The following is a 22167-nucleotide window of genomic DNA, read 5'->3' on the forward strand; positions in this document are numbered from 1 at the left end:
TAACAAATTAAGGGATAAAAACCATATGATCATCCCAATAGATGCAGAAAAAGCTTTTGACAAAATTCAATACTATTTATGATAAAAACTCTCTAGAAAATGAGCATAGAGGGAACCTACCTCAACATAATAAAGGCTATATATGGCAAACCCACAGCGAGCATCATACTCAATGGTGAAAAACTGAAAGTATTTCCACTAGGATCAGGAAAAAGATGAGGATGTCCACTCTCACCACTATTATTCAACATAGTTTTGGAAGTCCTAGCCATGGCAATCAGAGAAGGAAAAGAAATAAAAGGACTAGAAATTGGAAAACAGGAAGTAAAACTGTTACTATTTGCTGATGGCATGATGCTATACATAGAGAATCCTAAAGATGTCCCCAGAAAACTACTAGAACTAATTAATGAATTTGGTAAGGTTGCAGGATACAAAATTAATGCACAGAAATCTCTTCCATTCCTACACACCAACAATGAAAAATCAGAAAGAGAAATTAAGGAAACACTCCCATTTACCATTGCAACAGAAAGAATAAAATACCTAGGAATAAACCTGCCTAAGGAGGTGAAAGACTTGTACTCAGAAAACTATAAAACACTGATGAAAGAAATCAAAGATGACATAAACAGATGGAGAAATATACCATGTTCTTGGATTGGAGGAATCAATATTGTGAAAATGACTACACTACACAAAGCAATCTACATATTCAGTGCAATCCCTATCAAACTACCAATGACATTCTTCACAGAATTAGAACAAAAAATCTTATAATTCGTATGGAAACAGGAAAGACCCTGAATTGTCAAAGCAATCTTGACAAAGAAAAACGGAGCTGGAGGAATCAGGCTCCCTGACTTCAAACTATACCACAAAGCTACAGTAATCAAGACAATATGGTACTGGCCCCAAAACAGAAATATAGATCAATGGTACAGGATAGACTGCCCAGAGATAAACCAACGCACAAATGGACACCTAATTTACGACAAAGGAGGCAAGAACATACAATGGAGAAAAGACAGCCTCTTCAATAAGTGGTGCTGGGAAAACTGGACAGCTACATGTAAAAGAATGAAAGTAGAACACTCCCTAACACCATACCCAAAAATAAACTCCAAATGGATTAAAGACTTAAATGTAAGACTGGACACTATAAAACTTTTAGAGGAAAACATAGGAAAAATGCTCTTTGACATAAACCACAGCAAGATCTTTTTGGATCCACCTCCTAGAGTAATGGAAATAAAAACAAAAATAAACATTGGAACTTCATTAAACTTAAAAGCTTTTGCACAGCAAAGGAAACCATAAATAAGACAAAAAGACAACCCTCAGAATGGGAGAAAATATTTGAAAATGAGGCAACTGACAAAAGATTAATCTCCAAAATATACAAACAGCTCAGGGAGCTCAATATCAAAAAACCAAACAATCCAGTTAAAAAGTGGGCAGAAGACTTACATAGACCTTTCACCAAGGAAGACATACAGATGGCCATGAGGCACATGAAAAATGCTCAACATAACAAATTATTAGAGAAATGCAAATCAAAACTACAATGAGGTATCATCTCACACCAGTCAGAATGGCCATTATCAAAAAAGCTAGAAAGAATAAATGCTAGAATGAGTGTGGTGAAAAGGGAACCCTCCTACACCATTGGTGGGAATGTAAATTGATACAACCACTATAGTAAACAGTATGGGGGTTCCTTAAAAAATTAAAAATAGAACTACCATATGACCAGCAATCTCACTGCTGGGTATATACCCTGAGAAAACCATAATTCAAAAGGAGACATGCATCACAATGTTCATTGCAGCACTATTTACAATGGCCAAGACATGGAGCCAACCTAGATGTCCATCAACAGATGAATGGATGAAGAAGATGAGGCACATATATACAAAGGAATATTACTCAGCCATAAAAAGAAATGAAATTGAGTTATTTGTAGTGAGGTGGATGGACCTAGAGTCTGTCATACAAAGTGAAGTAAGTCTGAAAGAGAAAAATGAATACCGTATGGTAATGCATATATATGGAATCTAACAAATAAAAATGGTACTGATGAACCTAGTTGCAGGACAGGGACAAAGAGGTAGACATAGAGAATGGACTTGATGACATGAGGTAGGAGGGTAAAGCTGGGGTGAAGTGAGAGTAGCATCAACATATATACACTACCGATTATAAAATAGTTGGCTGGTGGGAAGTAGCAGCATAGCACAGGGAGATCAGCTCAGTGTTTTGTCATGACTTAGAGGGATGGGATAGGGAGGGTGGGAGGGAGGGTCAAGAGTGAGGGCATATGGAGACATGTGTATGTATATGGCTGATACACTTTTTTGTGCAACAGAAACTAACATGGTATTGTGAAGCAATTATACTCCAATAAAGATCTATTAAAAAAATAGATGGCATTCTAAATGTATAATGTGACCTTAAGTCATATTCTAAGTAGCTAAAAGTTATTTTTATAAGAGAACAAGAACCTATTGCAGCCAATTAAGTAGGAAAGAAAATTAGGCTGAACTGCAAATTCCTTCTTAAGATTCTACCCCTGGCAATTTTCTCATTGACTGTTCTGTGAGAATTTCTGGAAGTGTTTAAAGATAATGGTTTAAAATTGTGTCATTTATCCTGTTGTGTTGTATTTTAGCCATAATGCAAGTCCATGAGGATTTCTTCAATTATAAGACAGGGATATATAGACATGTTACGGGCACAAATGAAGAATCAGAAAAATATCGAAAGCTTCGTACACATGCAGTCAAACTCACTGGGTAAGTCACTTTCTTAAATTCTGCATTGAATGCTTTTGGAAAATAAAACTGAAAATAAGAGTATGTAGTGTGCATTTAGGTGCTGGAATTCCTCTTGGTATGAGAGATTCTCATACAAATTAAAAATTATAAAAGCATTGACATTAGTTAATCAGTATTTTAAAGTCTGGTGAAAAAGTAACTCAATATTTTGGGAAAGGAAATTCTGTCTCTCACTTACTTGGGAATCCATCCTAAGAATCTGTTCTATGGGTAAGGGACATTGATTACTGGAATAGATTCTGCATATGGAATAATCGAGGAAAGGGTACAAAACCACAGTGTATCAGGATTTGGGGAGAAGGTTTCGGATGGAATAACAAATGGTAGAAATTAAGCAAGAAGAGAGGGTAGGGTCACATTTCATTCGATGTAAGATTATTTTTTATATTTATGTGAGAAATGAAGTTTATCAAACTTGTGAGTCAAATACATTCAGCTCTGCAAGAGCAAGAAAGAGGTTCAAAATTTGGTTGCATTTCAAGAGTAAGTCATCTCACAAATAGACCCTATTCAGAGAGTGTAGTCCTTGGGGACCACTTTTTCAATCTCATTCTGACTCTGCCCAGTCTCCAAGCTCTTTCTCATATCTCATTCCACTTCAGATGAAATGCTTACTGTCCCAGTCATCAGGTGATGATATCAAAATTTTTCCTTTTATCTTGAATCACCAAGAATGTGACCTTGTGCTCTTACCTTGCATTGTATTTCACCAAAGAAATTCAAGCAATAAGAAAACAGCTCCCAGCATCACACAGTCTTCCCATAAATACTCCTCCCTTTCTTCCCACTTTTCACGGAGTTGAACCTTCTCTGATCCTATCTAAACCCTTCTTGCTATAGTGTAGACCTCAACCTCTCTCCATATTCAAGAATATTCAGAGGCAATTTTCCCGTTTTCTTCTCTGTAATAAATTTTATTTTTCCCACCATAGGAACGTGCCATTATTTCTCAGATATTATGAAAAACAAACAAAACAACAAAAACACTTTCTCTCATCTTCACTTCCTCTATATTCCTTTTATGTTCTTTCCATACAGTAAATTCTTAGCGAGACTCATCTGTACTCACTTTCTTCACTTCTTCTCTGCCCATTTTTTCTTAAACATCTCCAATCATTTTTTTTTACTTCCTTCCTCCTCTTCACAAAAATATCTGGGTCAGGGTTCTCAGCACTGTCCCCATTGTTATATTCATCTGTCAGAATACAGACCTACTTGTCCCCTCCTTCTGGATTTTCCTTACTGCCGTGACTTTTCAAGGTTCTTTGCTCTTCTTTTTCCTTTTTCTGTACTTCCATACTTCATGTTGGAGAGCCCCAGACTGAGGTCTTAGTCCCTTCTCCCCTCACTTATTCCCTGGTGAAGTCATCGGTCTCTGAGCTCATCCTGGCTTTGAGTCCCATCGAACCCTGACACTGGCTGAATTTATATCTCCATCCCAGATCTGATCCTGACCTCCAGACTCATCCATTTCACAGCCTCCTGGACACCTCCACCTGGGTACCTAATGGATGGCTCACATTCAGTACTTCCAAAACAGAACCCTTGATCTCCCCCTTTACACTTGCTACACAGCATCTACCATCTCCTTCTTAGCTGATGACCATACCATCCTTCCTTGTGTTCTCACTGGAAACCTTAGAATCATCCTTTATTCTCCTCGCCACTCACTCTTAAGATGTTGGAAACTCTGTTGGTTCTTTTAACTTATATCCAGAATCCAACAACTTTTCACCATCTAAATTATCTCCACCCTTGCCTGAACCACCATTACCCATCATTTTGTACATGGGTTACTGGAGAAGCCTTCTAACAGCTCCTCTTGCATTTAAGTTTGCCCTGGATAGTCTATTCTCAACAGAGAAATCAGTGTGTTCTTTTAGAACATTAGTCAGATTTCATCACTCCTTTGCTCCGAACCCTACAATAGAAAGTAAGAAAGTGATCTGATCTCAATTTCTGTTCACCTGTACCTTGTTCTTCCTGATCTCCTGCTCCATTATGTTTCAGACACCCACACCCAGAGTTTTTCCCTGTGCCTACACTGTTCCTTTATCAGACATCTGATTCCTTAGTGTCTGTGTCTCCATTTAGTCTTTGCACAGATCTCATCTTCTCAACGTGGAATCCCTGACTGTCCTATTTAATACTGCCACCTGCCCTCTGCTTCAGCACCTCTGATCTCCCTCACCTGATCTATTTAAAATTGTTTCCATAACAATGATCATTTTCTAACATACTAAGTTAATAAGCTTTTGATGATTGTGTATTGTCTGTCTCCCTTACTAGAATGAAGCTCTGTGAGAGCAGGTGTCTATCTTATTGGCTGACGTAGCCAAAGCATACAATCCTGGTCCTTCATACACCTCATGATTTTTCTATTCAAATAATGATTTTTTTTTAGCATGCTCTATACTAGTTCTAGCCTGATACTCATCTTTCAATGAGGCAGCTGCTCAGCTTCGATTGGTTTGTAATTCTTGGACCCACACTCATCTGATCAACTCTGCCCCTATTTCTCAGCCCAGAGAGCTTTGTGGGACTCACAATAAATGCCCTCCAGTGGTCTTTGCTGTCATGTGCTACCCTTTGCCTTTCCTTTTTGCTTCACCTTCATCTTTCAACCATTGCCCCTGGTGGCTTGGCCAGGACTTGGGCAGCCCAGTGGGCTCCCAGTGTGACTTCTTCTTCAGCTGATCCCCACAGGGTGGGATGGGGAGGGACTGACAGTCTGATCACCTACCCTTGCTCATGACCCTTGCTATAAACAGCTTGAGGGAATAGTTCTGGATTGTCGCACATACTTTTAAAGGGAAAAAATTCCTATTCAGGTCTGGGGGGCGGGGGGAGAGGGTTGCGGTGAGTCTTGTTCTCAGAATCTACTTTTGCTTTGATACAGAACAAAATGTGTTTTTTTCCATTATTCCTCAAAGTTGTTTTTTTTGGTGGGGGGGTGGATTGTGGTTGTTTGCCTGGTTTACTAAAGATAGAAGGAAGGTACTACTGAGGTTTTAAAACTTGTTTTGTTTTATTTTGTTTTCCCCTTCTTAGCTGTTCAGTGACTTTTCAGGAAGGCAAATGGAATAAAAATGCCTTTATACTGCCACTGGAACTGGGAATTCAGTGCCACCTGAGTTCTGTTTCCCTTCAGTTTGAAAGTCATATATCTTCTAAACCTCTCCTTCCTATGTATGTTTCATTATCAATTTTTGTTTTCTCTAGTAATATCCATGATTTGGAAAAAAATTTTCCCATACACTTGGTGATTGAAATAATTTTTCCTATCATTCAGAGAACTCTGGAAATGGCAACATTGATGTGGTGCCTTCCTTGATTTATCAGAACTGATCCTTTATCATCTCTATCATGTATTTAAACATGCTGGTCATGTTTTCTTCATTCTACTTCTAAATTTATTCATGCTGAGGTTGAACAAGTTATGAATATGTTTCTATTTAATCACTCTGCACTGTTTGTATATTTTCTGTGTTCAGTGTGTCAGTTGCAGTAATGTGTTCACTTTTATAAACTCCTAGCAGATTGAGACATTTATAAACCTCACATGTGACAATTAACAAGGTTAATTCTGCTAGTAGGCAAGCAACTTCTGGAGAATTTGTTTATTTTTCAGAAATATTTTAGGTCCCCTAGACATTGTTAAATGCCCTGGAGCAGTAGATTTTAATTCATTTCTCTATTAGTAATTCCTGATTGGGTAATTACTGTATTCAGAAAATTAATGCATCAGTGAATTAGAGAGGAATCAAATAGCTCAAGTAAGTTAATGTTCCTTATCGGAGAGCTTAATGTACTTCATAGAAGTACTTTACAAATTTATCGCAACAAATTCTATTTGCTGTCCATTCTGTTAAAGACAAAGTTATTAGACTTAACTTCCTTGAACAAATAAATTTAAACTTATATTGAATGCTCATCACTGAGGAATACAAGGAGGATTAATACATAGTCCTGCTCTTAAGGAGCTTAGGGAATAAGGTAGAGACTTTCACAACTGCTTCTGGCATATATTTCCATACATATAGGGTTTTACATATATAAAACACAGAATAGTAATAGGTAGATAAACATTTGTAATGCCTTTCTTTGTTCCTCATAATTTTAGTTCACTCCTCTCTCTTCTCTTTCCACACAACCTCTGTCTACCCCCGTTATGGATACTGAAGTCATAAAAGCATTTAATTGAATTAGAAATGCCAGATGTTTTGAAACATGGCATTATTTTATATACCAATAATAAGAATAAAATATTACCAATTATACTAAACAACTCCATTGATTGTTAGATTGATTTCAATTTTCGAGATGTTAAAATGTGGGGAAAAAAGAGTGTCATATAATAAAAAAAATATGATATATAAAATTTTCATCATGGCCAATGTTCTTAATGTTATAGTTCTATTCCACATCTCTTTATATATTGCAGTTCATCTTGTGTCCCTGTCCACCAAAGGTTCTGAGCTTTCTTGCAACCCTCACTTGGAAGTTTATAAAGCAGTGCATTAAAGCCATTTACTTTTGCATATGATTCCAGGAATCACCCCTATGACTTAAATGAAAACAAAAACAAAAACAAAAACAAAAAAAACTAGCAGTCAGACATTTTAGAAAATTAAGGGAAATAATGGGAATAAATCACTGTCAATCCTGCTTGTATGACAGAATTTTATTGAGGATTGAGTCTATCTTTACAGACGAGAACAATAAAATCACTTTAGGACATATTTTTGCCATCATTCAATAACGTTTTATGTGAAAGTTTATTTATTCAGCAAACATTTATTGAGTACCTCTATCTTCCAGATATTGTTTTAGAAGTAGGGATACATCAGGAAACAAAATGGACACAGATCCTGGTCTTCATCAAATTTATATTCTACAAATTGATATATAGCTGTTAGGCAAATACAATTGTATTTTATAAAAGGCCAGAGTTTTGGTGTTAAAGTTTGGGTGTGTGTGTCTGGTGTCAACAATATCAGATATTTAATGCATAAATATTGAGTAGTGACTCAGAGAGAGAGAAGACAAACAATTGGGAAATGGAGGCCAAAAGGAAAGTAAACATTAAAACAGTTTGAGAAGAACAGAGGAAAGAATAACAAAAATGTTTTCAAGTAGATTGTGAATGAGAATTGCACTTTTTAAAATTAAACTGAACACCCCAAAATAAATTTAAAATGTTGCAAAGTGATAGAAACTGGGCATGTTTCCAATAAATGACTGTGAAGACATTTATTTGGTTTGAGTAAATCATTAAGAATTCAAGTCAGAGATTTCTGTAAACTGTGATGCAAACCCATAATGTGACTTAAAATTGGGCACAGATAGAATGAATTATGTATTTCTCTTTTCTATATATTCAACAAAAATTAAAAGAAAACCCATGTTGTACCTGGTGCTGTGCTGAGTAATAGGCATGATGAGAAAAAAAAAGTCCTTGCCATCACAGTGCAACTAGATATTAACTCAAAGCACACAAGAATGTAAAGTTATGTCACATTTCATAAAGGCAGGGTAGAAAGTGGTAAGAGGATGTTTAATACTTGATCTAGTGACTTCCCTGGTGATGCAGTGGGTAAGACCCTGCACTCCCAATACAGGGGGACCTGGTTTGATCCCTAGTCAGGGAACTAGATCCCACATGCATGCTGCAACTGAGTTCACATGACACAACCAAGGAGCCCACGTGCCACAACTAAGGAGACTGCCTAATGCAACTAAGAACTAGTACAACCAAATAAATATAAATAAATAAATAAAAGAAAAAAAGTACTTGATCTGGACTTGAGGATCCACCAAATGTCCTTGAGGAAGAAAAGTATGAGCTGAGATTTATAGGTTGTTTAGCATCAGGCAAAGGGAGCAGCTTGTGTAAAGGCCCTGTGGTCAGAAGGATACAAAACACTATATGAATGCAAAGAATGCTGTGTTTGCTGAATCTTGGAAGGCAAGGACTTGTAGACCAGTTTACAGAATTTAGTCAAGGATGTTAAGTATTTCATTAAGGATCTTAAGAGCAAAGGGAAGTCACTGAAGAGATTTAAATAGGAAAGTGGCATGATCTTTCTTTGTATTTTTTAAAATGTTGCTTTAACTATAAAAAATGTGATATAAAAGGCAAATCTTGGTAATTCTAGTAGAAGATAACAGCCTGGACCTGGTAAGATAGTGAAAGAGTTGGGGAGATATGGGTTGGTGGATCAAGAAATATTTAAAGAGAAAAGCTGGAAGAAGGGATGTGGATTTGGAATCGATGTGGACAACAAAGTGGGGAAGGCATTCACTACTGGGTCTGGTAATTTCAAGATGTCTCTGAGACATAAAAATGCAGATAGATGTCAGAGAAGACAGGTAGATATACTGATCTCAAGGTCATAGTAGAGACAAGGGTTGAAGATGGAGGGTACTGAACAGAGTAAGAAAAAAAAGAAAGACTGATTGAGGTTAAGCCATGGGAAAATCCAGTATTTCATGACTGGCTAGAAAATGATGAGTCTACAAAACGAAGAAGAGGCCAGTGAGGTTTTTTTTAAAAAAATTTTTATTTACTTATTTTTAAATTTTATTTATTTATTTATTTTATACAGCAGGTTCTTATTAGTTATCTATTTTATACATATTAGTGTATACATGTCAATCCCAATCTCCCAATTCATCCCAAAAGTGGCTAGTGCAATATTTCGAGAAAACTGGGAAACTGTAAGGTTGGGATCCAGAGTCTGTGAAGACATGGGTCTTAGAGAAAGACTGAGTTACAAGTCTATTTTATCAGGAGGGAAGGAAGAGAGGAAGTTAAATGAAACTTTTAGCATTTAAGGTAGTGGTAGGTTGAGGAAAATTCCTATCAGATTTCTTCTTTTTTTTAATCTCCAGGAAGCAGGAGGTAGAGTTATCTGCAGAGGGAATAGGTGGTGGGAAGATACATGATCAGAAATTTGAGAACAGAGGTGGTTTGCAATCGTCCTCTGGATGTTTAGGTGAGGGAGTTGCCCCAGGAACGAACCTACAGGAATTGCCTCGTGTTGCTAATGGTACCATTCTGCCCTCTTGTATGTGCTTTCTGCAGTTGTAGTCAGCCATTTGGGTGGATGCAAAGAGAAGTGGGTAGTTGAGTTCATCCAAGACGGACAGTTTTCCAAATGGGTGCAATGAGGAGTCAGAAAAACAAGGGGTTTAGGGTATGAGTATTGACCTAAGTGTTGCTGAGATGGTGAAAGCTTAATAATCCTGATGAAAAGAGAGGGTTGATGGATTCAAAGAAAATAGAAAAATCATTAGACTAGAGACCATGGTGATTCTAATTGCTGTGATTTTTATGATTGTCTAACTTATTTTTCCTTACCTTTAGATTTTTAATCTTTTTATTGCTTATGAGAGAAAAGTAATCATGTAATAATGAGGTAATATTTTACAGATTATGAATACAGTGGTAGAGAGTGACTAAGTCATAATTTTATATGTTAGTGCCTAATTATCTTGTAGTATTCATTGTCTGCTTTTAGATCCTAAATGTTTGATACCTGTCTGTCTATCTATTATCTATGTATCTATGTATCTATGTACCTATCATCTATCTATCTATCCATTTAAAGATCGTTGCCCCCAAGAGACTATAAAAATAATGCTTTGTCTTGTAATAACCTATGATGGAAGAGAATTAAGAAAATAATATATATAAGTGGCCATCAACAGAGGAATGGATAAAGATGATGTGGTACATATATACAAAAGAATATTAGCCATAAAGAAAGAACAAAATAATGTCATCTGCAGCAACAAATGAACCTAGAGATTGCCATACTGAGTGAAGTAAGTCAGACACAGACAAATATCATATGATATTGTTTGTATGTGGAATCTAAAAAAAGGGTACAAATGAACTTATTTACAAAATAGAAGTAGAGTTACAAATTCAGAAAACAAACTTATGGTTAACAGAGGATGGGAGGGAGGGATAAATTGGGAGATTGGGACTGACCTATACACACTATCATCTATAAAATAGATAACTAATAAGAACCTGCTGTATATGTACAGCATTCTCTGTAATGGCCTATGTGGGAAAAGAATCTAAAAAAAAAAAGAAGAGTGGATATATGTATATGTATAACTGATTCACTTTGCTGTACACCTGAAACTAACATAACAAGGTAAATCAATACGCCAATAAAATTTTTTAAAAATATTTTAGGCTTGGCAAGGCATACATTCCTGCTGCAAATAAACTCTGTCATTAGAACTCCAGAGAAGCCACAGATAATAAGTAAATGAATTAGATGTGGCCAAGTCCCAGTAAAACTTTATTTACAAAAATAAGTGGCCACTCTAGGCTCATAGTTTGTCAAAAACTGATACAAAATCAATCATAGCTCTTCTTATTTACTAGTAAGTAGCATAAAATCAGGAAAATGACTTACAGCTGTGAATATTGTACTTTTTTTCATAAATATTCTCTGATTTTGTTTGCTTGTAGGTTTTTTATTTCTCTTATTTGCTTTTGTTCTTCACGTATTGCAGTGAAAGAATGCTAAACAAAAACAAATTAGAATAAGTTTAACATTCTGTTTTTTCTATTTATTAAATTTAGGTTGAATAACATAAAAAAAGAATTTATATATTTATATATATGTGTGTGTAACTGATTCACTTTACTGTACTAATGCAACATTGTAAATCAACTATATTTCAATAAAAATTAAAAAAATAATGCTTCAGAGTTAAATTTCTCATATATTTTCCCCATATTGTCTAAACATATAAACAGCAAGGACTCCAGGAGCATAAATCATTATTTAGTGAGATTACAAATTACTTAACATAGCTTTATTGGGGTCATCCCTTGTTTTTCCCCATTCATCTTTTTTTCCTTCTTCTTTTCTGAATAACCACTGAATGGTAAGCCTGAACTTTCATGCTCTGTTATGTTTAACCCTTGGCAAATTGATAAGTTCTAAGCAGAAGTTTTAATTAGAGGTTTTTAATGCATGGTGAAGTCCACGACAGTAGAATGAACCTTTCAACTACACTTATTTAGAAAATGAAAATAAATATGTGATAATTAGTATAGACAATGCAAAAACATTTAATTTGGGTCTTGAGGTGCACTGCTTTGAATAACACTAACTGCTGCAATAAATAAACACAAAATATTTAATAATTCAAATATCTTAATAAAAGTTTATTTCTTATTCATATACTAGTTCAAGATGGGAGATCCTAGATTTGGGGTCGCTTTCTTCCATATGGTTTCAGGGACTCCAGGCTCTTTCTACCTTGTGGCTCTGCCATCTCTTAGGGTCACATGTTTTGATTTTATTCTGACTCTGGAAAATGAAGAAGAGCATGAGGAGGGCTTCTTAAATTCACTTCTTTTAAAGCCTTGACTCAGAAATGACACTTACCAGTCCATTCACATTCATTTGGCTAAAACTCATTCACATGCCTCTACCCAGCTGCAAATGAGGCTGGGAAGTCTAAAAGATTTGGCAGTGACATTATAACACGAGAACAAGTAGAGCTATAGTTTGGAGCAGAATTCCAAATTTGCATAAATTTTAAAGAAAAAAAAAAAACAGAGACACAAATTTGAGTTTGTGGAGAGCTGACTTGATCTACATCTCCCAGGCCCTCTGTGATTGTGTTCAGTTTTTAGAGAATCTTCATTGGGAAATTCTAAGAATTACTGCTTTACAAGATTGAATCAATTAATAAATGCATTTGGTACCAACTATATCCATAATCACTGAAGTAGCACTGTCACACAATCCTCCTGTTCAAAAAACCTCATAAGATGGAATTATTATTCCATTTTACTAGAAATAAGAGACAGAGTGTTTTAGAAAACTTTTTTAAGTTCTTCTGACTTCAAAATAACTATTTTAACCATACTACATTTCTTTTTTTTTTTTTTTTTTTTTTTTTTTGCTGTACGCAGGCCTCTCACTGTTGTGGCCTCTCCCATTGTGGAGCACAGGCTCCGGACGCGCAGGCTCAGTGGCCATGGCTCACGGGCCTGGCCGCTCCGCGGCATGTGGGATCTTCCCGGACCGGGGCACGAACCTGTGTCCCCTGCATTGGCAGGCGGACTCTCAACCACTGCACCACCAGGGAAGCCCAACCATACTACATTTCTATATAAATATTACACACACACACACACACACACACACACACACACACACACACATATAGGAACAAGGAAAGTCCAGTGTCAAGATTCACTCAATGTTTATTTATCACCTAGGTTTTCTCAAGAAACTGCTATAGTTTTTCTTTTAGTAAAAGTGTCCTTAGGGTAAAAATAAATATATCCTTTTTTTCCTATTTAAAAATTCTATTCTCACTTGGTTTGACCACACATCTTTAATCTGCACATAAAGACCTCTGCCTAATTTTTCAATAAGAAACTTTTTTTAGTATGTAATATGTGTCAGTCATGTAGTGTGCTAGACATTAAGAATACCAATAGCAAAAGTATCCTGCTCCTGTTTTCAAGCAAGTGGGAGAGAGAGATAGAAAGGGAGAGAGAGAGAGAGAGAGAGAGAGAGAAGGGAGGCAGAGAAGGAGACAGAGTGGGACACAGAGAGGAATAAGCAATGCTGATGCACAATGTCTTAAGCGTGGAGATGGAAATAGGATAGGAATTTAAGTTGAGTAGTGAGGGTGTGAGTCATATAGAAAGACACATAACTCCAATTCTGGGGCCAGAGAAGACTTGTGGGAAGAGGTAGCACCTGCTGTGGAGGTGAGTAAAGCAGGTAGGAATTATTAAAAGTACACGGCAAGAGAAGAGCATGTCCCAGGAAAAGTGAGCAGCAAATAGACAATCTCACAGTGAGAGAGAATATGACCTACTTCAGAAATTGGAAAGGGTAAATAGGTTGAGTGTAGAGTGAGGAGGAATCTAGTGAAAACTGAGACTAAAAGGTAGCCCAGTCTAGGGGTATTCTGCTATTAATGATAATTTACTAACCTGTCCTGGGGCCTCACCTGGTCTGACTGCTTCAGCATCTCTGGGTTTGCCCTCGTCCCCTGTCCTCCATCATCTCTGTATGAATTTATATGCCTTCGCAACAACATTGTTTGGTTTACAGTGAAAGTTCCAAGTGTCCAGGTGGCATTTCTCTACCCCCTATTCTGTGATGTTCAGTTCAGTTTAGTCTCCTAGTTCTGGATCATTCTACTTTGAGATGTGGGTAAATGTGAGAGCAGAAACTGTCACCAAACAATAGAAATGGGATTTCAATAGACTAGATCCACTGTACAGTTTCTGCTATAAAGCAAGTAGCACAAACTGAATAACATTCAAAAAGGAAAAGTAATCTTTCTTCCCCTGACACATTGTGGCAGACCTGAGCTCTGGGAAACCATGTTCATACACTGGCCTGGCCTGGAAGTGTTTTCGATCTAGTAGTGAGAACAGCCCGGTAAACATACAATGTGAGAGGAGGTGAGCTAAGGGTCTCTCTCCTCTGCCATCTTGACTGATCTACAAGAATTAAAACAAACAAAAACAAACAAACAAACAAGAAACCCATATAATGTAAGTGCATTGGTTTTGCACAGATAGAATCAAAGTATTAGAGAGCATAGAGGAGGGGAACCTCACCTAAGAGCTTGCAGGTGCATTAGAGAACGTACAAGTCAGGACTAGAATAGGAAATGACCCTGAAGTAAATGTTAGTAGGATGTTAATTAAGCCTTTGCATTTCCTCTACTGTGAACTCGTTATTCTTGCCCTTTATTTGCTTTTCTAACAGAGTCTTCATTTTTAAGACTAAACCCCAGTTTATTGTTGGCTTCATAAATTTATTTTTAATGGTTTTGACCTGGACAATACTTTAACTTTTATTCTAAATTTTTAAAGTTCTATTTCTAAAGTAACTAAGTCAAAGATCTACCTGGAAGATATTTGGGTGATGATGTGTGGTGATGATCTAATTTTTTCCTCCAGACTCTGAGCTAAAAGCACCAAGACCACATAATAAATAATCCATTCCTTCCTTACTCTTTGAAATGCATTTTTTATAGCTTATTAAATTCTTACATAAATTTATTATGGTTTGATTCTGAGGTGCCCTGTTCAAAATACACACTGTCTATCATTCAATTTCTACCACTTTATTTTAATATTACATGGTATTCACATTGTTGCATTGCTCTCATTTTTTCAATATTTATCTAGTTATTTTCCTAATGAGATTAAAACAAACAAACTCAGAGCAACTTAATTGGAACTTGAATGTTTTATTTAGAAAGAAGATAACATAAGCTTTCTTATTTTTTAAAGACTATTATTAAGTACCCTGCACTTATTTTTCTTTGGAGAAATGCTATTTTTCAAGGATTTCATTTTTATAAAACTTTTTTTCTCTTCCCTACATCCTAAGATTTCTATATCTTTCTTAAATGCAACTTTTAAATACGAAGCTATTTGACTGCTAAACTGTTATTTTATTTCACTTTCATTACCAGGTTGAGGTATTTTAGTAGTAAATACTATTAAAAATAAAAGAAGTATTAAAATGATAATTTAATTAAATTGATTAAAGAATATACTACTTTTCAAACTTAAAATATCTTATCCATCTAAGATCTGTAAAGGACCCGGATTTTATCTACCCAATAACCTAATGTAAAAGAAGAGAGTATAGTGATAGAGATTTTCCAGAGATTCCCATGCTGTCTAGTTGCAGAATCGATGCTAAGCTCAAGCCACTCCAATACTAATCTTGTTTAGTAGACCCCTGGGACACAACACAGTGTTAGGAGTATGTGTGTTGAAGTCAGACAATCTATATCAAAAATCTCCTGCTGCCATTTACTGAGATGTGTTTAGCCTTTTGTAACCTGGGGATAAAATGATGCTTGTGAGGAATAAATGGGATCATGCATACACAGTACTTGTATGCTTGATATATGGAAGCATTCAATAAATATTTACTGTTATTATTAATAATATCAAAAACTATGGCTTTCAGTTATTGGGAAAGTATACTTTACTTTCTTGCTAAGATGAGTTTTTTTTTTTTTTTTTTTTTTTTTTTTTTTTATGCGGTATGCGGGCCTCTCACTGTTGTGGCCTCCCCCGTTGCGGAGCACAGGCTCCGGACGCGCAGGCTCAGCGGCCATGGCTCACGGGCCCAGCCGCTCCGCGGCATATGGGATCCTCCCAGACCGGGGCACGAACCCGTATCCCCTGCATCGGCAGGCGGACTCTCAACCACTTGCGCCACCAGGGAGGCCCAAGATGAGTTTTAATGTCTGTGGATACTTAAGATTTTGGGGGCCTGTGTGATGGAGTGTTATTAGTCCCTGGTACAGGGTTATCTTCAAAATTCAGCTTAATACATTACTTTTGGTGATTCTGTTTTAAAAGCAAATACCTTCTGTGGTAGATGTTGTCCTTAAAATTTCAAATATGATAAAATTCACAATGGAGGTTAGGTAAAACATATGCTTGTGAATTTCCTGACGTGTGGTGGTGTTGGAGGGATATTGGGAATAGGAAGTAGAGTGGCTCTGACTTCTTTTGTCAGGAGGAAGTGTGAATTGGTTGTCCCTTGAAAGAGAGAGCACTTTCAGGATAATCACAGCACATTTTTAGAAAATATATAATACAAGCTTACCATGTTGGAATCTAGGATCAGGATTTTATCTTATGCTCCAGAAAACATAATCTACAGGACAATTCTGATGAATGAATGAACTGGGAGATTTTTTTAAAAGGCGTGTGTTGCTATGGTGATTTATAATGTCTTCTCTGAACAGAAACATGTAGGATATGACGGACTCCTTCAATATGACCAAAGAGAAGGTAGGGCCAAGTCTATGTTACACTAAAAGGGGAAAGGTTGCAAAAAAAATGAATTTCACAGATGATGAATGAGTACTATTTTTGATACTAAGTGACAAATTTGATTTACTTTGATCCTCAAAATAAATGTATCAAATATTATTCTTTTCCATCCCCATGATTCTAATCATTAGAGTCATCACATTTTTGGATATAAATGAGTTGGTTGGATGTGATGGATGCAACCCTGATTAGAATATTTTTATCATGACCAAACTGTTCTACCTCCCCCCCACTTTTTCATTTTAGTCCATCTTGTTCACCATCACCAGCTTTATCTTTCTATGGTTGCCTACAATCCTTCCCCTTCCGAACTTTTCATGACTCCTCTATGAAGATACAAAAGGTAAACCATGGCATTATCTCTTTCTCTTCTCTCAGGTGTGCCCCTTTCTTCTTGGTATCTTCTGCAAATTACTCAAGGCTGGTCATGCCCTTCCTCTTCACAGCTGGAAATGACTCCATCCATTTCTTTCTTCTCCTGGACCTACTTTTTGTCGCTAATGTTATAGGCTGCTCCTTAGACACTAGTGACAATTTAGTCATTTACCATATAATTTTGAACTGTTATTTAACCTCTTAGGGCTTTAGTTGCCTTATCTATGAAGCAAAGAAATTTGATTAGAATCAGATTAATTTGGGGAACTGTATGGTCTTGACTATTCAATTCTGTCATTTGTAGATATAGATAATATGTAGAAGAATGAGCTTGACTGTTCCATAACTGAGTCACTTTGCTGTACATCTGAAACTAACACAACATTGTAAATCAACTATACTTCAATTAAAAAAAATAACTAAAAAACAAACAAACAGGCTATGGGCTAGATTTAGCCTGTGAGTCATATACTCCAACCCCTGAAGTCTCCTTTCAGTGCTAAGATTTTATAAGAAAATACAAAGCCATTTCTATTCCTAACATCAAAGGGGTGAAGTTTTCCCTCATGGTGTGTCATCATTAGATATTACCCTAGTTCTTTGTTATTGATGATAATAGATAGTTTTGGTCCTGCAATCTCTCCCCAGTATATTTCACATGGTGTGGACATCTTTACACATATTCTGGGATACTTCTCCCAGTTTCACAGCAGATCATTCTGACCAGAGCATAAACTGGGTACAACCTTGTCATCAATTTCCTCCATAATCCATTTTATAGGTCAAATTAAATGTGATAGTGTACTCAGCAATCTTTTTGCTTCCTGAAATATCAGGAGAGGGTAGTGTAAGCAATATGTCAGCAGTTCAATAAACAGTGCTGTTTGGATGATTAATAAGTGAGGAGCACACAATACACACAATCTTTTCTGACATTTTCATACAAAATAATTATCTTTCAGAAATCTCCATCTACTTCTTCAATCAATGATAAAGTTTGTAGCTCCTTGGCAGAATACATCAATAAAAGTACCCAGTCTTAGATTCAGTGCACCCTGGCTTAATGTATATTTCGTTTCAGTAGAAAGTGAAGGGGAATGGGTAAGACCCTCATTTTATTTTGCTTTCCTATGCTGTCTATTTTCATTCATCTCTGATCTAGCATTAATTAGCACTTTGTGATGGCTCTCATCATATTCAACACTGACACGCTCAGCAAGCCTGAGTATTTTTTGAATAAAGTTACTAAGTGTCTCTGCTAGAACATTCATAAGACAAAAAATCCTGTGTATCTCTGCTTCATTATTACTGCAGTTATCTTTCAAATCTTTGTGTTAAAGGGACCTAATCATCTATCTGCTGTCTCACCTTTAGAAGTAAAATCCTATATCCAGAGTAGTTGTATCACTGTTATTGACTTGAAACTCATCTGGTGGTTTCTTTATACTTGTATCCTATCTGACTTTCATTTCCTTAATAAAAAGGGTTGGAGTTTCATATCAGGCTCTCTTATGTATCTGTTCCCTGTTTTCCTCCAAAATTTCCTGTTCTAGTTGTCTGTACTGCATCAAGTTTCTTTACATGTCCACTATTTAGAAACTTTGCTTTTTATCTGTCTGGATCTATATTCACTAATACGGAATTGGTCTGCCCAGAAAACATGAGTTTGAATTCCTCTTGTCAGTCTATTGGGTACATGATGCGACCCCAGAAGTAACAGATCACCAGAAGCATTACAACATTTTGATCTAGATGATTGGGCTATGGTGTAATATACCTACCATCAATATAAAGTATTTTTTTCTTCTTCTTGTAACTCTGAATTCTTAGCTGGAGGTGAGATCTGCTTTAAAGAAGTTGATTCCTAAGCAAATATGATCTTGACATGTGAGTTAGAAATAATTGTTCTTGTCACAGAAGAATTCCTCACTCTGCATAAAGTCTCTTTCACAATTATTTCTAATTATCAGCTTTCCTTGGTTCCTTCAGTGGTTTTCCTGTCAGAAACCCTGAAAATCCATGAATTTAAAGGTTTATATGCAGAACCACTCAAAAGAAGATGAAGCAACTCTGTAATTACACTCTTGGCAATGATCAACCTGGTCATCAGGAACACATCTCTCTATAGTGTGAAGTGTACCCCAAGATTTGCCACATTTGATGTACCTCCCTACTCATTCAACCTTGAAATCCTGCAGTCAAACTTGACTCCTTCTTCTTCCTTTCAGTCATAATAAATTAGCCAATAAATTCCTCCCTTTTATCTCCAAAATAGCTCTCAAATCTGTGCCCTCCTTTTCATTCCCACTGCCAGTGTACTTGCTCAAAAAATATCTATGGAGGGTTGCCTGTGTGATAGTCACTATCCCAGATGTTGGAGACACAGCTGTTAAAAGAATCAACATTTGCTTGAGAGAGCTTACATGCTTATTCAGCATTTCATTATGTCTTGCTTTAAGGAAAATATTCATCTTAAGCTTTCAATCTCCCCCCCGCCCCACCTTGGAATCTATCCCCATGTTAACACCAGAGTTGTCTCTGTGAAAAACTATCTGGATCATGTCACATCCCATATGTGGATGACTCTTTACCACCACTTTATAAATGCCAAGCTCGGTAGCCTTGAGTGCTCTTTACGGGCTGAGCCAAATCTCCTTTTTTCTAACTTTATTTCCAGCCACTCCCACCTTTGTTCTTCAGTCACACTGAACCAAGTGCTGCTCTAAAAATAGGCTGAGATGAGGTTTTCATGGCTCTCTTGTGACTTTGCACTTACGGTACCTACAATTCTACACTCCCATTTCCACCTGAAGAATTTCTACTCCACTCTGTGAAGGCAGTTGTCTTTGCCCTCCACAGTTAATTTCCTCACCTGGAACTCATAGAAAAATTGTGAAACATGCTTTTATAAAGGTAGCAATTATAGAATTCAAATTATTTTTATACGTGTGTTTTTATTTCCCAACGTCATTCCCATTAGATTATCAGCTTCTTGAAGGCAGAAGATACATTTTCTTTGTACTAAAGAGCAGTTTGCTGAATAAAGGCAGAAATAAATGGATGAAGTACACAAGAGATGCTGTACTTTCATTATTAAAAGGGATATTTATACTAATATCAATATTACTTTAAGAAAAGTGTATATTCACTTTTCTCTTATTTACCATGTCTAATACGGCCACATTGTATAAATTGACCTCAATAGCAAAATCAAACAAAACCAAGGAAGAGAAAAAAAATTATCATTTAAAGTCTTATACAACGTACTTATTCAGTTCCAATGATTTTACTATCTAGGCAGAGCTTAAAATAGGGTTTTAAGAGGTCTAGTATTGTTTAGCACTGTTGCCTGAAAAGAACAACATCCTTTTCAAAGGGAATAACCTTAGCCATACAAAATCTTACATCATTCTTCAATGTTTACTTTGCAGAATTTATGTTATCTCCAAGAAAAACTTTTAATATTATGCAAAGGAGTAGTGTTTCCAGAACTACCTAAAAAATGAGCATATAAGAATAATTCAGAAGGAAGAGCTTAAGTGATCATGTGCTTGAAGTGAGAGATGTAGCAATAGACTCAGTGTAGGAACCATCACTCCTCAGGCATCATCAGGTAGTATGGTAATGAGCTGCAAGCTGCCTGAAGTTTTCCAATACCAGCATTTCCCCAGGAGTCACTAAATTGTAAGGAAAAGGAGCATTAATGTGTCTTAACAAATAGTGGAAATGATTTAATTTAATGAGGTAGAAAAAAATGAATAGTATAAGTTCATAGGCAGTTGAATCCCTCAAGGCAAGAACAGCTGCTCTTAAGGTCTCTCCAGCTGGTGAACTTATGGTACAGTCATTTTATTTTTTTTAATTAATTTATTTTTGGCTGTGTTGGGTCTTCGTTGCTGTGTGTGGGCTTTCTCTAGTTGTGGCAAGCAGGGTCTACTCTTCGTTGTGCTGGCTTCTCTTTTGCAGAGCACATGCTCTAGAGCACAGGCTCAGTAGCTGTGACACATGGGATTAGTTGCTCTGTGGAATGTGGGATCTTCCCGGAACCAGGGATTGGACCCATGTCCTCTGCATTAGCAGACGGATTCTTAACCACTGCACCACCAGGGGGTCCCTGTACAGTTGTTTTAGATGAACAAGTTTAAGGAAACAATCTTGGCCGAAGACGGCTAAGGTTCTGGTTCGTCTAAACAAATGTTTTTGAATAGTCCTAAATGAAGAGGTATAATGGAAGTAAAGAAGTGTGTACATAGGCTTAGAGCAAGTATGACTGTAATGAAAATCCTCATGTCCTTAAAGACACCCACTGCCTGACAAGAAGATATTTGTGAAAATATATACATATTTCTAAAATTTTCAACCTGTTAGTACAATGGGTACCACAATTCAGGAAAGTATATATATGGGAAAAATGCCCTTCATAGGTCAAAAATAGAAGGACTCTCTCTGTAACTGAATAATAGTAGTCCTCTTGTTTTGTACTAGTTAACATTTATCTTTGTTTGGATAAAGGTTTTAATTACATGAATTCACTCTTAAACCAATGAAAAATTACCTGTGGTCAAGTGATTTTTCCCAGTCGTTCAGAACCTGGGGTATTTAGAAAATAACCCACTCACCTATTTTTCTACAACACCCCTTTGCGACTTTCTGGGATATTTGATTACCATCTAAGGAAAAGTCTACATAAGATAGAGGAAACAAAAGATAGCTGAAGGTCGCAGTGCAAACATTAGACCCTCTGATGGATGAAACTTGCTTGTCATTTGACACAGTGGTTGTAACATAGGGGAACTGAACATTAGCTTCTGTGATGAGCTGTGGTATTTTCTTTCTAACTGAATTTTGCATAAAGGTCAACATCCTTTGTTTATAATTTTTTTCACAAGCATCCAAGCCCCTGAAACTATCAGCTTCAGCAGACTTATTTTCCTTTTCCTCCCTCACCTTTATTTGAAGCCTTGATTAACTTTTTCTGTCCATTTTGGGAATGTTTATATTAATTTTAATGCTGGCATTCTCCCTGGGTTAAAAATGGTGCTCAAAATAATGCATCTTAAGGTTATAATAAACAGC

At 36.5% G+C, this 22167-nt stretch overlaps 1 protein-coding gene across 1 annotated transcript in view; it reads left to right on the forward strand.

The window, feature by feature from the left end:
• TINAG (tubulointerstitial nephritis antigen) overlaps positions 1-22167 on the forward strand; it is a 95226-nt gene that overhangs the window by 55340 nt on the left and 17719 nt on the right. Inside the window, exon 9 of the mRNA XM_060110339.1 lies at positions 2672-2795. Coding sequence (XP_059966322.1) covers positions 2672-2795 — 124 coding nt within the window. The remainder of the gene's footprint in view (positions 1-2671; positions 2796-22167) is intronic.

The sequence above is a fragment of the Mesoplodon densirostris genome, chromosome 10 (genome assembly GCF_025265405.1).
Source record: "Mesoplodon densirostris isolate mMesDen1 chromosome 10, mMesDen1 primary haplotype, whole genome shotgun sequence".
Lineage (NCBI taxonomy): Eukaryota > Metazoa > Chordata > Mammalia > Artiodactyla > Ziphiidae > Mesoplodon > Mesoplodon densirostris.